Genomic DNA, 16,349 nt, shown 5'->3' with positions numbered 1-16,349 from the left:
AACACAAACAAACAAAAAAACAATGACCTGCTGTGATTTTTAGGTTGCTGTTTGTTGCACTTCAGTCAAGTTTCAACATTAATAAAAAAGATTGTAAAATGAATGAATGAAGGCAGCTTTATATTACACTGGGATGAATTTTTAAAAAATGGCTTTATTTGGTGTAAGTGTTTCAATTTTAAAACAAGTTATCTCTGATTGGAACTGCTGATCTACTGGGATTTGCAGACACAACCATCTTTTGGGCAAAAAAATGAATGCTGTAAAACAGAAACCAGAACCAAATTCCAGGATGTTTTGATAGTAAGAAATTTAACAAGAGTTTCTACCTAACTTATTAGTTTTCAAGTTAAATTATTGACAAGATTGGGCAATATTAAAATTGTAGATAGACTTGGACTCTTCATGAATATGGTGATTGTTTTGATTTTTCCTAGATAATTCTGATGACTGACGTTATATCAGAAGATGTGATAAGATCAAAAGAACATGGAAATGAAACAGTAACCAACAGAAGCTAAAATAAATAAATTCAATAATTTAAAGATCTTTTTTTTAGGTCTTAAAAGAGAAATAAACAGTGCAATTAAATCTGAATTTGGTTTATTCTTTATTCACAGAAGTGCTTTGTTGTTATCATATTAGTATTGCACAATACAGAAGTTTTTTTTTTTACATTGGCGTTTCTGCTCAAATGTCTGAAAACACAAAAGACCAGAGGGTGGTGCTCTAACTCTATGTTGAGAAAATAGCAGCAGAAGTCACATTAAAGCAGGAGCAGCATACAGAGTGGTCATTTATATCAGGATTGCGCCACTATTCTGGGTTCTTATACTCTAACTTTACTGGCTCATACAGGAAAACCTGACTGGTGGGTGGTGGTGGAGATACCTAGGCCCACAGGCAGGATGTGGGGCAGAGACAGTGGGTCTTAGGTGCTGGAGACCGGATCACCAGATCCCTAACAATCTCCACTGTACCAAACAACGGGAACAGCCTCTCGGTGAAGGTCTCGTTGTAGGTGTAGATGTGCAAGTGTTTGTCCACGTCGTAGAAGGACAGCTGGCCGTTGTCGTAGTCGAGGTAGACGCCCACCTTACGGGGGATCAGGCCCGGTGGCAAGGCGGTGAAGGGGACCGTCAGGGCTTTAAACTCGGTGCCCCTCTCGAGCCGCAGGGTCATGTACCCGGTGTCAGTGTTCAGCGACTTGAAGCCCTTCCTCAGCGCCGACTCTTTGGCCACGCCCAGCCGCCAGTCGCGCTCACCGACCTCCGCCTCCCAGTAGTGGCGGCCGGAGCCCAGGCCGCGCAGGCCTACGGCGCACCACCACCCGTCGAAGCGCTGGTGGTAGTTGGGAATATCCTTCCGCTCAAAGCCGCAGCGCATCCTCTTCTCGTCGGCAGAGATGAGCAGGTCTGGGTTGGCCGTGTTCAGATCCAGAGTCACCTCCACTTTGGGCGGGAAGGAAGACGGTTTGAATATCAAAGACGACTCAGAAAACTGACTAAAATATTTCCAGGAAACGTGTTCAAGTACCTGCAGCATCTCCAATCCAGTCCCACACTACAAGAACAATAACAATAAAAAAAAAAAGATTTGTCTCAGCATGAACAGAACTTTTATTTGCAACTGATACATGCGAGGAACATTTCTGGAAAACACTAAAATTCATCTAATTAGCTGATTCAAAAACACAAAAGACCAGTGTACCAGGGTCCTTAAGGGGCGAGAGAGCTCTTCTAAACAAGCTAAATAGATCTCTTGAGATCATGGTCGTCTGTTCTTTTGTTGTGGTATAAAGACTTGGGAGTATTAAAAAAAATATTCTCACATAGGAAAAACTCTCATTTCTATTTTGCTGCCTAATTAACCGGTTTTAAACTTCAGTACACAGCCAGGGCACTTCTGACATGGGTTGTTTTTCCTCCTCTGAATAAATGAGCACAAATTAATGTTTATTTATGTTACTGTTGGATCAGGCTCATGCAATAAAGTTGAATCTGTATTAAATGTCTATCTTAGAGTGCCAATAAGAGTGCTAGATGCTGTAAATAGCAATATTTCACAGATATTTCTACATGTAAGCAACGTTTCTGGTGTAAATCATGTATGTTTTTTACAGATTTTTTGGAGCAAAACAATATTTTCATCTTACTTGTACTATAATAGCAATATAACTCCTGCGTTCCTTGGAAATTGTTTCTATTAAGTAATCTGTAACTTATCAAATCAAATCTATAAATTTAACCTGTTTCGATTTATGCATAGAGGCGATTTGCCAGACAAATGTCAAAGTGTGTACTTTGATATTCTTGGTCTCATTTACCTGGCTGGGGAATGTAGGATATGGCACCTGGAAGGGAAACGATGAAACCGATGAAAACGAACATTTCGTTTTATTAAACCGCATCAGAATGAATGCTGGAGTGATTTACGAACCAATCTTGTGAGTTCTCTGCTTCCACAAAAGCCACTGCTGTGGGATGGTGTTCTGCAAAAAAAAAAAAAAAAAAAAAAAAAAAAAAAGGGGGTGGGGTGTTGTTGAATTTTTGGTTAAGAAAATGTTCAGTATACTCTGTGATTCACAACACAAGCTGCTACCTTGTCAGGTCGTTGAGACGCTAAGGTCCACAGAACCAACTCCATAGCGGTCAGGAGATTGGGCGCACGACCCCAGCGCCAGGCTGACTGGAGGTCCTCCAGGATCTTGGCGACTGGTTCTCCGGGCCACACGCTTTGCTGCGCATTTATTAGAAAGAACAGCTTTTATTTTGAAGGTCCGGTACAACAGGAACGGTTTAGTCGCATACTTAAGCTTCCCACCTCAGGCTGGGCCCTCAGGTCTTTGATCCAGTTAAGGATGACAGCTTTGGCCTGCTCCAGGTCTTGTCCGTTAATCAGATCAGGCTGCTTGCCCTCGTCCATCTCTGGCCAGCCATCAGTTTGCATCAGAGTCTTCTGCATACAGAAATTCACCTTAGCTTTCATACCGCTGTCATTTTTTTAACTAAGTGATATGTTGTTGTTGTTTGAGGGTTTTTTTGTATCTTGACTTTGCACCTTGTTCTCCAGCATGGATGCCGACTGCAGGATGAAGAGTCGGCAGAGAGGAGACGACCAAGTGTCATCTTGGTTACAGATGTGCTCCAGGACTTCTGACCTCTGCAGGGATGAACAAAAAAAAGAAAAAAAAAAACAAGAGTGAAAGACAGCAGATAATTCTGCTGTCCGTTGGCCTTATTCGGAAAAACTCAATTATTTTGTACGCCGGCTTTCTTGTTGGACTACGAATCAATTAGCTGTGTAGTGCCATGTGATGTTACAGAATAAGAAATTAAAAAACAAAAGAAAACACAGATAAAAAAAAACCCAGCTTAGATAGATAAAAATGTTCTGAGAAGTTGAGGGGGAAAAAAATACTCTAGATTGCTCTTGCAAATATGCTTCTTTCATGTTGAAGCTGTACCTGGCAGACCCGGCTCAGGTCTTTAGCCAGCTCCACCACAAACAGCTGATCCTCATCCAGAGGCTCCTTCTTCTCTCTCTTTGCTCTCTTGTTCGACTCCTGTCAGGGAAAAAAAAAAAAGAAAAGAAAAAAGCACAAACAAAGGGGTTTTTGTTAGATACTCATTGGAATGAGAGTGAGGCTTCAAGACCCACACCGAGGATGCCAGTGCTCGTCCAGAAGTGCTTTAGAAAGTAATAATGTCAATCTGGAGAGGAGGCAGTTGCACTGCCTGATCAAAATGCACATCAAGGCTCTAATGGTGTTAGCAGAGACATCCAACTGGCTCTTTTCTGCAAAATAAAAGCAAGGTGCGCATTCTAGATGGCCATGATAGCAATGTTTTCAAATTAATTATCTACTTAAGTAACAATGTGACCTTAAAAAAAAAAAAAAAAAGTTTGAACATTGTACATGTTGAAGAAAACAACGCTGACCTTAATCTTGGCTGTCAGGTTTTTGGCCGGCTCGACCATGAAGTGAAAACACTGCATCATCTTGGCTGCTGTCTGTGCCCGTGTCCTGCAATGACCAATGACAGATTCAGGTAAATACTGCTTCCCGAAAGCATCACGGGTAGGTGTAATAAAAACAAACACGACCTCTTTTATTTATTGTTTTTCCAGCCTGTGCTGTTACCCTGACATGAAGGATAACCAGTTTTTAAGGGAATGTTAAAAATCTGAATGGTAAACAGTCTGAAGCCAGTTTACCCATCACATCTGAAGTGAAACCCTAACCCTGAAATACTTTTTTTCTTTTATTGCGTTTCTCCTCATAACAGATTAATTCTTCACGGAAAGATCAAAACAGGAATGCTTCTTTGAAGGAGGTGGACTTTATGCAAGAGGTTAGCTAATGTTTACAGCAAAAACATCAGCATGGAGCTCATGACACGTGATGGAAGCTTCACCTTTCTACACAGCGTGATCACAACAGCAATGTCTCAGAGCACCTCTGCAACGTAAACAAACTCAAGGAAGTGCAATTAGTTCGGAAAAATAAGTTATTAAGCCAGAAGCAATTATCAACCAGAGTGGAACCAAAAAACTCAAAAAAAATTTTTTTTTTTACCAGTTTCCCTCTGTTTACTATAACTTTCAAACTATTCACGTTTTTCTAACGATGTGTATAATTGCTGAATGTGTCAATCTGTTCTCTTTCAGAACCCCAAAGCAGTGCAAAGTTCGCTTATATGTCGGGCCTGCCCTGGTTGTGTCCTCGTTAAGGTCCTCTCTCTGTCTGAAATCCTTACACCTTCTCTGTTTATGCCACACTCACATTCTCCTACAATCTGCAGAGCAAAACAAAGCAGTCAGATTGTGCATCAGAAAGCCATCACTGCAGCTCCCATAGTCCAGCTTCATGCTCAATTATTAAGATGCAGCAACAAAACCTGAAAATAAAGAAGACTGTCTAAGTTACGGTTGAATGACGCTTTTGTTTTTTTTTAAATTAAACATTTCATTTTAGAACAAGTGACGGTTCACGCGGGATAAGAAACATACCGGATTTTGATTTAAATGCACGCAGCACGTCCGGTGATCTTATTCATACTGTAGGAGAGCATGACCACGCAGTTTCAGCCCCGACCCAGTTTGAGGTCAGCTGATGACTGCGCCAGAAGTAAATACAGAACCGCAGAGCGACTTTGCAGCAGATCTGCACCGAAGCGTCAGCAACTCTCTTCATACACATTGCAAACTTATTTCGTTTTCCCACCATCATCATAGAGTCCCATTAAGCGCATGTTTTCCTTTCAGGCAGCTTCACACACTTTCACCCCTGCAGTGCGTCATGCAGATAAACCTACCTGGTTTTTACGCTTCGCTGGAGCGCAGCTTACCTTAAAATTGAGATTTCTGGAGATTTTTGTTGGGTCTCTTCTTAGTTTTGAAAAATAAAAAAAAAAGCAGGAGGGTTCGGCTCGGGAAGAAGTCTAGTCTGTGTGCTGCAGAGTCTGACCTTGTTTACGTACCAAACTGGCAGTCCGCGGCTCGGGGAAGTTCGGTTTTCTCCGTGAGTGACGCAAGCGGCTGTCCAATTGGCACAGCGCTGAGTCACGCTGGAGAAATAATAATACTGTTGTCCACTCAGCGTAAGGAGCTGGATAAAACAACTTTTAATCCATACATTACTAGTTATTTAAAACCCTGGGAGCGAGTCAATAATGTTTATTTATTTAATTTTTGTGGCTATTTCAGTTGGTGTTGAGTTGAAAACATCATAACAGAAAACAAATTAGTGTCTGTTATTACTATTTTAAGCATTTTTATAAACAACTTAGTTTGTTGTGCAAGTGTTGTCAATTTAATTAGGTTTAACTACACATTGAACAATTATAAGATATCACACATGGCGTTACAAAAATATCCATATCCTCTTTCTGGTTTTTGCAGTTTTAACTACAAACATCAATGTGTTTTATTGGGGTTTTATGTGACAGACTGTATAGTAGACAGACAACGATACATGCTTTTTTCCTACAAATGAAAATCTGAAAATTTTTGTGTGTATTTTTGTGTGATCTGAACTGTCAGCAAATACTTTGTTGAACCACCTTTCAGTCCAATTAAAGCTGAAAGTCTGCTACCGGCTTTGCAGATCTGAAATTTGCATCAACTCTTCTTTATTCCATGCAACTGGATATTAAAATAAACTCACATGTGCTGTTTTCTTTTTCTTCTTTTAGTTGAGCTATAATCCGTTGCACCTTTGCTTTATTTAGAGGAAAAAGTATAAATGGGGCTGAAAGAAGTGCGTGCCACACTTATCAGATTTTTATCTGCAAGGATTTTTCAGAACCATATATGTAATTTTCCTACAATTTCATAATAAAGCTCTACTTTCTGCTGATCACGTAAAATCCCAATAAAATAGTAACAAAAAAAAATTTGTTGATGCAACATGGCACAATGTGTAAAAGTTCACTATTAAATAATAAAAGTAGAGTTCCTATCAAAGTGTTTTGGGGAATATAATTGAATTTTCATTACAATTGAAGTCAAATGTCAACTATTAATGTTGAACAACAAAACACAAAGCAATTATTTTGTAAAATGATTTATGCTGGGTTTTTTTCCTCAGAGAACCTCCGTTCAGTTTATGTTTAAAACGTTCTCCTTTTAAAGTCTCACACGTGTACAGACAAATCTCTTTACACAGCGGCTTTGTTGTGCACATGGGTTTTCTTTATTCTCTGTTAATCATAAGAAACTTAAATTATGACAGCCCATCAACAAAATAGTAAAACTGCTTATTTCTTGCGTTTCCACAAAGAAGAAACACGAGAGAAATTATTGTTCTTCAATAAATACGGTACAAGACGAGTTCAAGATTAAATCGAGCCAAGAACGCGCACTGAGGTAAATGAACACAATAAAAACAGATATTGTTGCACAGTGGGAAATTTGCTCGTATCGTATTTTGCATTTATTTACTTGTGGAGGACGATTCCCAGACTGTTACTTTAAGTTGTTTTATTGAGTTTTGCAAAATTTGCTCCTTGTTGTTCATTTGTTCTCCGGGTTTGAGTTGTTCCTCCCTCTTTTATAGAGAACATGGTGTTTTGTGAGCATTTAGCTCAACTTTCTTAAAAGTGAAAATAACTGTATGTTTGGCACCTTTTGTTTCCCTCTTTGGTGGTTGGCTACACAAACAAATATCTGCTTTACTGCACATCTAAATAAAAAAAACATACAATGTGTTTTCACTTTATGCTTTATGGTAAAAAAAAATAATAATAATAATAATTACGAGCAGAACCGCACCCACAGCACTGTCATTAATGTTTTCGTTTGTTCTGGTCAGTTTCCTTTGTTAAGATGTCCCAGCCACCTTGGTTTTTGAATGCTCAGTTGTTTGAAGTATTCATATGTGCCTCTGATTAGATGGGATGCAGCTCCTCTTTGGGTTGGGTGTCCAGCTCAGTTTGAGGTATCTGGATCAGCAAGTTCTGTTGAACTCTTTCAGAAACTGAGGTACAGCTTCCCTTCGCAGCCTTTCTCCAGCTTGAGGGCTTGTTCGGCATCATACAGGAGGTAGAACGGTGCTGTCTGTGGTGTAACCTGGGCTCTCGCTCATGTACGCTCTCTGAGGAAGGGGAACATCCTGGTCAGATGGCAGGATGTCGCACGGCAGCTCCACAGACTGGCGGATGCTCTCTTCGTACGATGGAGGAGACTGTATGGATCACAAATGTCAGAGGGGGTCTTAGTCTTGTTTCTCCAAATGACAATTTTTTTGGTAATAAGTGATAGATTTTGGTTACTTTTCACAGAAAATATTGGGGATTTGTTTCAACAGTGGCTTAAACAGACAAATTTATAAACACGTGTTTGCCTTGAGATTTGATTCGACAGAAATGCAAATTTGTTTTTAAGAAATTTCAATTGAGTAGACTGTTGCAGACAGAACCAAATTAATCTAGATTCAAGTACAATTAATGGAAAAAAAAAACCGTGTCAGTAGAATAGTGGGATTTTTAACTACTTCCATCCACAGCATTTGTGTGTTATACAAAACACTGAAACGCAAGAGTCATCTGAGATCATGCTATCTAAGGGATACATATTTCTGGTAAAAGTTTAGATTTTTGGAGTTGGCTTAGGGTTAAATTGTGTCCACATAACTTTGCTTTCTGTATCATCATCATTGCTTTGTGCCTATAAAGTTATATTCATAGACATGAAAAGGACGGACCAAATACAGCTGCTGGACTCAATCACGTTTCCTGATTAAATTCCTGCATTGCATGTTTGTGTGTGTGTGTGTGTGGGGGGGGGAGAGTTAGAGAACATCCTGTGGCCTGCAGGGCTTGAAGCCTATTTTTAAAGAATAGAAGGAACATGTTTGTATTTACATTACCAATTAATCCGGTCCCACTCCAGCTGGCTGGAACGTGTTTTTTTCCCTTCATTATCTGCCTGATAAAATCGAGCAGATCCACGCTGCCTTACTGAGTTCTCTTATCTTTTAATTGCTCTGGGACCCTCAGGCAACACGAACAACCCCGCACCCTGCACTCTGTCTCACACCACACACAAGCGCCAGACTGCAAATGTTTCCATGCCGTCCTGCCTCAGGCTGCAGGACACATGGGGGACAACGAGCGGGCATCACTATCTGAGCTCTCGCTCACGTTCAGCCCAGAAAGGGGAGGAGGCGGGAGGGATATTTGCTTCCTTATTGACCACTGCTGTGATGGGCAAAAAGCAGCGGGTGCAAGCCCGCTTTCATGTGTGTGTGGTGTGTGTGTGTGTGTGTCATGTCTGATTAAGAAAAAGGAGGGCAGACGACAGGAGCACAAAGCTGCTTTCTTGGCCACTGTTTGCACTCATGGATGCGGCCTCTAATTATGTTCGATGTGCCTTTTTCTCATTACCTTGTTTGCTGGAGCGTTGTGCGAACCCAAAGCTTAGCCATAGATCAACAAGGTAAAATGTTAAAAGCGGTAACACAATGCAGTGGCGCTGATCGTGCTTCCTGATTACCCCGATGCGACTGCTGTCTAATCTCTTGCAGCAGAACTGTCTGTCAGTGAAACAGCGACAGATGAAAACGTACCTTAATTTATCTTTATTTAGTGCTAAACCACACATTGAGCAGACCTTGCACGACTGAAGTGACAACTGTCTCAAGATCCCATTTAAATAAAAGCTTGACAGCAGTCTCTGAAGGGCTTCATCGTCACGGGATATGTAACTGTATCGGATGCTGCAGCGAGGTCTTGAATTACCATATTTTTCGGATTATATGCCGCTACTTTTTTCCCCACGCTTTGAACGATGAGGTTTACAGCCCATGTGCGGCTTTTCTGTGAATTTTTCTTCAACCACCAGGGGGCGCTTTAGCAGGAAGTGAATCAAAATTTGAAATCAAACGAGAAAGTGCTAATTTTCATTTAATACAACCACATGCTAGCAGCAGGCACAACGGAGAAATGTTTTAAAACTCATATGATGCAGCTTTTAAGTTGAGGGCTGTCGATCTGGCTGTGCAGGAGGGAAATAGAGCAGCTGCACGTAAACTCGGCGTGAACTAAGCCATGGTTCAGGATTGGCGACAGAGGGCTGCGTCCAGCAGATTTATTAGGACGCTGCCCTCTGCTGAGTCCTTACGGAAAACCGAGAACGGTGCTCTTTATAGTCTATATGTATGTTTCCAGTTTTTATCAAAAAATTTGTAGGTGAGGCTTATGGTGCGCTCTATAGTCCGGAAAATACGGTAATTCACCCTACCTCAGTAACAATGGGCCCATTGAGGCCGAAACGGTCTGCGATCATCATGTGAATCTGCCGCTGGCGGTCCTTCTTTCGGACGCTCTCGTAGGAGGGAAGCCTCGGCAGGGTGGCCTCCAGGGCGGGCAGACTGTAGCTGGAGGGCAGGCCCACGTAGAATAGCTCACCCGGCAGCTGAGAGGCACAGAGGACACTTGAGGCAAAACAATGACTTTAAAATGAAATGCACCTTGTCATGATCCAAAGAAGTGATTTCAGCAAAGGATTGTTTTTAGTAGAAATAATGCGCGCGCAGAAGCGGGGTTACCTGGGTAACGCTGTCCTCAGGGATGTGAGTCTGCTCCAAACATGGAGATCCAACCAGAGTCTGTCTGCTGCTGTAGTACTGAGGGGGAGCATCCTGAAACAAACAGAGGTGACTTCAGAAGATGCAGCTGATCCAGTGCCTTAAACAAGTATTCATACAAATTAAGTCACAAATCCTAATGTTTTTTTATTATTATAGAAATGTAATGTGGTAGATCAATACAAAGTGCAGAATTGTAAATGAGAAATATTCCATGTGGTTTTTATCATTTTTCACAAATTAAAAATTGGATGGATGCATTTTAATCTCTTAACCCGTAAATACGATAGAACCAATTGCCTCCAGAAGTTACCTGATGTTAAATGTTGTCATGCTAATATTTCCATCCTCTTTGCCACAAGGCAGCACATTTTCTTGCTTTTATTTGATGCTTTGTTCGTCTTTTAATCTTTGTTCCCTTTTGTCTGAATGGTTCTATTCAAATAAGCCTTTCTTGCCTTTATCTGCCTAATTTGGAAATAACCTGTGCATAACCCGACATACAGAATAAGGAAAGTATAAAGTATTATCCGATTAAGCAGTCAAGACACTGGAGAAAATTTTTGGAGAAGCCGCAGAGAAACATGGATCAAGTAAGAGAATCTGACGATAGGGCAGTTTTTAGCCTCATATTTAACAAATCTTGCTAAAGTAGAAGAGTGGGAAGAAGGAATTTATTAGTTAATGAAAGCAGTGAGAATCATGTTTGTAGTTTTCTAAAAGTAATGGAGCAGAAACACCACACATGTGGATAACGGTGCTCTGGTCAGACAGAGCCAGAATGTTAACTTTTAATACCCTGGACACAACATGCCCACTGTGAAACATGGTGGTGGGTGCATCATGTTGTGGGAAGTGTTTTTCTTGAGCAGGCTCATTAAAATTTTTGAGAAGATTGATGGAAGACAAGCTGTTACAGGCTGCAAAACATACAACCAGAGCTTCAGTCTAAGGGTTTAGAAGAGTCCTATTAATGTTACAATGGTCTAGTCAAATTCCAGAGTTACATCTAAATGAGAATCTGTGGACAGATGACCACAGATTCCTCATGCAGCTGCAAAAAAAAAAAAAAAGTAAAAATGTCAGTCTGCCTGTGCAAAACTCTGCTAATGTATGTTAAATTTCCCCAAAAGTTTGTGTTTGCAATGTGACAAAAGTTACAAGAGTTTAAGAGGTAATTCTTGAACTCTCAGAACCCCGTACTTTTACGGGGCTCTGTATTCCGACACAAACCACCAGTTGTTGTTTCCCTCCACCTGCGAATAGCCAGAGAGCCACTAACTTCAGCCCAATTGACCAATTTTCATGCCTTGTTTCATCCCTGTGGGCCCCGGACGGTTTAGTAGCACCATAAATTATTAGATCAATAAGGCGACAACATGACCACCCTCCGATTTCCGCACCTCCTCCTTCTCCCACCCCCTCCATTAAACAACGAGACCTGTCAGCGTCTCACTGTATGTGGCGCTGGGATGCGGGGGGGAGGAAAAAAGGCTGACAGAAAAGCAAGTTAATTGCCTCGCGTCTAAATGAGTGTCCTTTGTGAGGAGAACAATGTGATGTACTGACTGTGTCAGGAGGGTCCAAGAGGCCTTTTGAGTGTTGTCCTTGTAGCTGCGGCAGGTAGCTGTTCAGTAGCACACTCCAATGAACATTATCTCCCTGCATGTCATGATCAATGTCAATTTGACGCCAAGCATGAGTACAAGGAGCAACAGGTCTCGCCTTTACTTCAACATTTTATGGTATTTGGCTGTTCTGAAGTGTTAAATTGATCATTTTCTGATCGGGCAGATCAAACTATCACTTTTCTCACACTCGAAAAAGACGCACAGCGGCGACTTTTGGCTTGACCCCTCGCCGCATTTCGGCGAGAAACAGAGCACTCGGAAAAAAGTGATGGCAGATGCCTCGTTTGTACTTTAAAGAAGCAGAAGAACGTCCTCAGGAAAGGGGAAAAAGAAAAGAAGGTTTGTCCTTTTGTCGCCTGCCATTGATTCGGCCAGTGTGAAAAAGCACAACCGTGTAAAATCGGTGTTGAAGTCGGGGGGAGGATCCCAGCAGCGGCTCGTTTTTTTTTTTTTTTTATCCTACTGCTTCAAACTAAAGAAGACCCATTGTCTCCGTTGTGTCCCCAACACCCACAGTGAGGTCTGTCTCCTATTCATGGGGGCAAAGTGAAGCAGGGAAAGGTATGTGGCTATGAAGTTGAAGACGTGAAATATCCCTCTGACAAACAATGAAAGAGGGCTTGTGTTTGTTCTCAACTTTTTTGAAAGTATAAGTCCAACAGACAAGAGTGTTCTCAGATTAATCATTTTCAGGATTTATGATCATTTAAATGCAAAATCTCATCTTATGCGTGCGTTTGGATGTAACTGGCGGCCAGAGTGGCCAGTTTGGATCTGTAAATTAGATTCTCTTGGTTCCTTAAACTAGGCGGCAGATCTATCTAATCCAAACCATGACTGGGAAACAACTTCCTGTGCTCCTGCAGTCCAAAGATAGCGCTCAAGCCTCACCCCTGGGACTAATGGAGATGAGAACCAAGTCAGGAAAAGGGAAGTGGAGAGAACGGTTGCCATCTTTGAACTGTTTACGTTTCCGCACGTAACCTCCTGGTGAGCCGAGCTGATAATCGATCGTGTTATCTGCCGGCAAACATTTTCATATGTTTTTTCCAAATTAGAACCTCAATTCCAAGTGTTGTTTTATTTTTTTGGTATTTTACATGATAGACCAACAATAGTTATAAAATGAATGAAAATGTTACTTGTTAATTTTCACAACTAAAACCAAAAAATATATGATCTTCTCTGACATAATGAGTTGTTGGAAAAATATGCAATTACAACTGCTTTTTTGAGGTCTCTCATTGCCAGCTTTGTACATATAGAGATTGAAATTTTCCAAATTATTATTATTGTTTTTTTTTATTTTTTTGCAAAGTAGCTCCAGCTCAGTTAGATTGGATAAAGACTCTTAGTGAATGTCAATGTTCAGTTTTTCCACAGACTCTGGGGAATTTTGACACATAATTATGCTTCAGTCCAAACCATTTTATTGTAGCTCTGACTGTGTGCAACAGGAAATACAACAGGAAAATCCGCTCCCACAGCATAATGCCGCCACTTACACGTTTCGCTGTAGGATTGGTGTGTTCAAGGTAAAGTCCTGTAATAGCTTTCTGTCACACACGGTGTTTTGCATGAAGGCACACCTGACCAGACGCATTGTTTCCTCTGCCTGACTTGTTCCAGGCTTCAACCACAGTTTCTTAAGGTGTTTGCAGTTGTGAATTTAGGTGAAAGATTGAACGCTTGGAATATTCACACAGAGTGTCAGTAAAAAATAAATAAATAAAAAAGAAGTGATTTGCTCTGATTTAATTACATTGGTGGTGAAGTTGCATCAGTATGCACGGTGAGAGCTAATTCTGTCCAATTCCATTAGAATCACAGAGTCTCTGTGAGATATTTCTGGAGGGCAGCTAATTCGCACTGAGGCGAATCCATTGCTGCAGAACGATGATATCAAGCTTATTCAGTCCTTTCGCCACAGCCAGGCAAAACTTAATCTGACACTTGTTAACGGTGCTGCACACACACTTCTCTCTCTTGTCAGAGCGTGTCCTGCAGCACTGAACGTACAGATCACCTTCAGAAGAAAGCTCAGCACAAGGGAAACTTTTCACGGCGTGGTGTGTTTATTTTTTTGTTATTTTGTTTTTTGCTCCCTCTTTGAACAACTCACCATATCTGCGTGTGGGTCCTGATAGGAGCCGTGTTTGCAGCACTGGGGATCTTTGCGGTAAATAATGGAAAGAAGCACGATGACGACGAAAAAGAACACCAGAGAGGAAACTGTTTCAAAAGAGAAAAAAGTTAATTAGTAATTGCTGCTTGTTTATGAGGACACGTTGTGGTGTAATGTTTCACATTTTAATAAGGACGAATCGATTTTCAAAACCTTCACTTTAGACAGAGGTGCAACTTACAATCTGCAATTAATTGGATTTTCTCTAATCAGAGATTGACAGGTCAGCTGCTTATAATTTTTGTGTCATTAAATGCTCCAGAACAGAAACATTACTTTCCTGAAACTTAAACGTTACTCTTTGGAGCTTACAAGGTATTTTCTGAGACTTTCCTTTTAAGCTGCAGGTACTTTTGTTGGCTCACCTGTGTCATGGAATCTGCTAATTACTTTTTATGAAAAATATTTGCTCCTTTTTTCAGTGCTCAATAGGAACGTTTACCTTACCAGTTTACTAGTTTACTTCTTGCATTTACTAGTCACTTTCTGTGAATGCACATGCTGCTTTCAGACCTTAGCAATTACTTTTAGGAAAATGTTGTTTAAAGTCCAGCAAAGTATTAGAATAAGAATGAGAGAAAAAAAAAATCTCTTGGATTTATTTCCCCCTCTAGTGTTTTTTGAAAAGAGATTTGTTATGTTTGAGTATCAAACAGGACATTATTCAAATTTATGCATCATACATTTTGAATAATGTGCAACACCCTCATTTAATTCAAAATTACTATCTCTGTCAAAAAAAACATGCAAAACATTTATGTTTCACTTTGTTTCAATGTCTTTTTACGCCTCAAATAAAACCAAAAACTGATGTCAGCCCCCCAAAATTTTTTGACTGGTGTATCTCTGTTCAGCTGTTCAACAATTATCTATAAAAAAAATTAGACACAAAATCACATTTTCATCACAACGTGTGATAGCAAGTTGGATTTATATAAAATAACCTCATCGGCAGCAGCTGAAATTCATAACTGATCTTGATGCTGCACATAAAGCAACATCGGGATGTTTTCTTCTTCGTGGAACTTGTCTGACGAAGTTATGAAAAGTTAATATTGAGCAGGATTGGCGTTTAATTAACGAGCTACTTACAGGAGGCAACGAGCACCGTGAGCTGATCCGAGGTCAGCTGTGAGGAGGGAATGGTCGGACTCGCAAATGTGGACATTTCCTCTGCTTGGAAAATTAAAGTTGCTTTCACAAATCTTCCCGAGCTCGCCAGCTTCAGTGCAAAGGCTCTCATCTTACACCTCAGGGGGGGAAAGAAAAATAAAGAAAGAGAGGAACTCCAGTTTAGCGGCTCCTCTTCACGACTGCCATCTCCGCGGGGGGACACATGCGCTCTGGAAGTCAGGATCCCAAACTCTCCTCCTCTCCTCCTGGTAAACACGCTGCAGCATAAGAGCGCGTAAAAAGCGCACTGACCGACGCCGTCCAGCAGGCTGCGTGGCAGCAAAACGAGGCTGCCTTCACGCACTGATGCAACACACTTATGATGCAGGGGTCGTTTGGGAGAGGTTTGTTTCGGTTGGCGTCTGTGTGTGCACATGAGATCACAGAGAGAGAACGGCTTGTAAACACAGCGAGTTACTGAGCTGCTTCCTCCGCCGGTTTAATTAATGGCATCCAGATTATAGCAGGTTAACACACGACGTGCCTGCGGCTGAGTCCCGTTACCCTGGAGATGGTGGGGGTCCCATCCTCAGGGGATTTCTATGAAGACAAAGAGCAAAAAAAAAAAAAAAAAAAAAAGAGAAAAAATTTACCATTGGTATTCATGAGTGGATTTCTATCTAAACGGACTGTTTGTATTGTGTTTTTAAAAATGTGAATGAAGAAAAGATTTTATATTGTGGCAAACTTTTGCAGAGCCAGTGAATATGAGATCTACCCTCCCATAAAGGAAAAGCAATAATTAGATATTTTTCATGGAATCCATTAACTGTGAGAACCATTTGATCTGCTGACAGATCAACACATTAAAGGTTATGGAAGAAGTGGTGTGTGTTTACACTCTACTGAATAAATATCACAAATTATTTAGTATGTACAGTGCCTTGCAAAAATTACCTTGACTTTGAATCACACTACTTAATAAAATAATGATAATGATTTTGAACAAAAGGTAAAATGCACGGTTTTCTAAGTTGCTACTGAAAAAGAATTGTAGGACTAAATCATTGTAAGAACCTTTTACACTGACACCCCAAAATAAAATCCAGAGCAAACCATAGCCTTCAGGTATGACTTTATTAGTAAAATATCCACAGCTTTGTTGAGTCTGTTGATAGGACAACTTTATAAGCGCAGCTTTAAAAAGTGTTGACCCTTTGCAAAAGTCTTCGTTTTTGTTGTAGTTGTTTCAGATCATCAAGTTTTACTTTAAAAATGAATTAAAAATTAATACGTTGCACTTTTAGCTTCAGCCCGATTGAGGTAGGAT

At 40.7% G+C, this 16,349-nt stretch overlaps 2 protein-coding genes across 4 annotated transcripts; both read right to left on the bottom strand.

Moving 5' to 3' along the window:
* Window positions 1–591: 591 nt before the first annotated feature.
* Window positions 592–5,515, bottom strand: LOC103469122 (butyrophilin subfamily 3 member A3). 3 transcript variants are annotated; one of them, XM_008416635.2, is made up of 10 exons: window positions 5,352–5,515; window positions 3,943–4,027; window positions 3,467–3,565; window positions 3,061–3,162; window positions 2,824–2,958; window positions 2,602–2,739; window positions 2,440–2,491; window positions 2,327–2,353; window positions 1,537–1,563; window positions 592–1,451 (listed from the first exon to the last, which is right to left on the bottom strand). In XM_008416635.2, exons 2-10 carry the CDS (start codon window positions 4,000–4,002, stop codon window positions 892–894), a joined length of 1,200 nt encoding a protein of 399 aa, XP_008414857.1. In that variant the 5' UTR covers window positions 4,003–4,027; window positions 5,352–5,515; the 3' UTR covers window positions 592–891. The 3 variants fall into 3 exon arrangements, with proteins under 3 accessions (XP_008414857.1, XP_017161660.1, XP_017161661.1); XM_017306171.1 differs by lacking the exon at window positions 5,352–5,515 and adding an exon at window positions 4,787–4,908; XM_017306172.1 differs by lacking the exon at window positions 5,352–5,515 and adding an exon at window positions 4,787–4,901 and having other exon boundaries at window positions 2,824–2,955.
* A 1,159-nt stretch (window positions 5,516–6,674) lies between these two features.
* Window positions 6,675–15,640, bottom strand: LOC103469121 (uncharacterized). Its single transcript, XM_008416632.1, has 5 exons — window positions 14,999–15,640; window positions 13,844–13,953; window positions 10,052–10,144; window positions 9,745–9,918; window positions 6,675–7,687 (listed from the first exon to the last, which is right to left on the bottom strand). The coding sequence occupies exons 1-5, from the start codon at window positions 15,453–15,455 to the stop codon at window positions 7,535–7,537; spliced, it is 987 nt and encodes a 328-aa protein (XP_008414854.1). The 5' UTR covers window positions 15,456–15,640; the 3' UTR covers window positions 6,675–7,534.
* Window positions 15,641–16,349: the final 709 nt, after the last annotated feature.

This window comes from Poecilia reticulata, linkage group LG8, assembly GCF_000633615.1.
Source record: "Poecilia reticulata strain Guanapo linkage group LG8, Guppy_female_1.0+MT, whole genome shotgun sequence".
Lineage (NCBI taxonomy): Eukaryota > Metazoa > Chordata > Actinopteri > Cyprinodontiformes > Poeciliidae > Poecilia > Poecilia reticulata.
This window is presented reverse-complemented; position numbering and strand designations above follow the sequence as displayed.

Coding starts and splice junctions, on each gene's coding strand:
- LOC103469122 (XM_017306171.1), bottom strand. CDS start 4,872: ATGAAGCTGGACTATGGGAGCTGCAGTGATGGCTTTCTGATGCACAAT. Junction 4,028..4,786: donor TCTGCAGATTGTAGGAGAAT/GTGAGTGTGGCA, acceptor TGGTCATTGCAG/GACACGGGCACAGACAGCAG. Junction 2,492..2,601: donor CGTCTCAACGACCTGACAAG/GTAGCAGCTTGT, acceptor TTTTTTTTGCAG/AACACCATCCCACAGCAGTG.
- LOC103469121 (XM_008416632.1), bottom strand. CDS start 15,455: ATGTGCACACACAGACGCCAACCGAAACAAACCTCTCCCAAACGACCC. Junction 10,145..13,843: donor AGGACCCACACGCAGATATG/GTGAGTTGTTCA, acceptor TGTTTGTTTCAG/GATGCTCCCCCTCAGTACTA. Junction 9,919..10,051: donor CTGAGGACAGCGTTACCCAG/GTAACCCCGCTT, acceptor TGTGCCTCTCAG/CTGCCGGGTGAGCTATTCTA.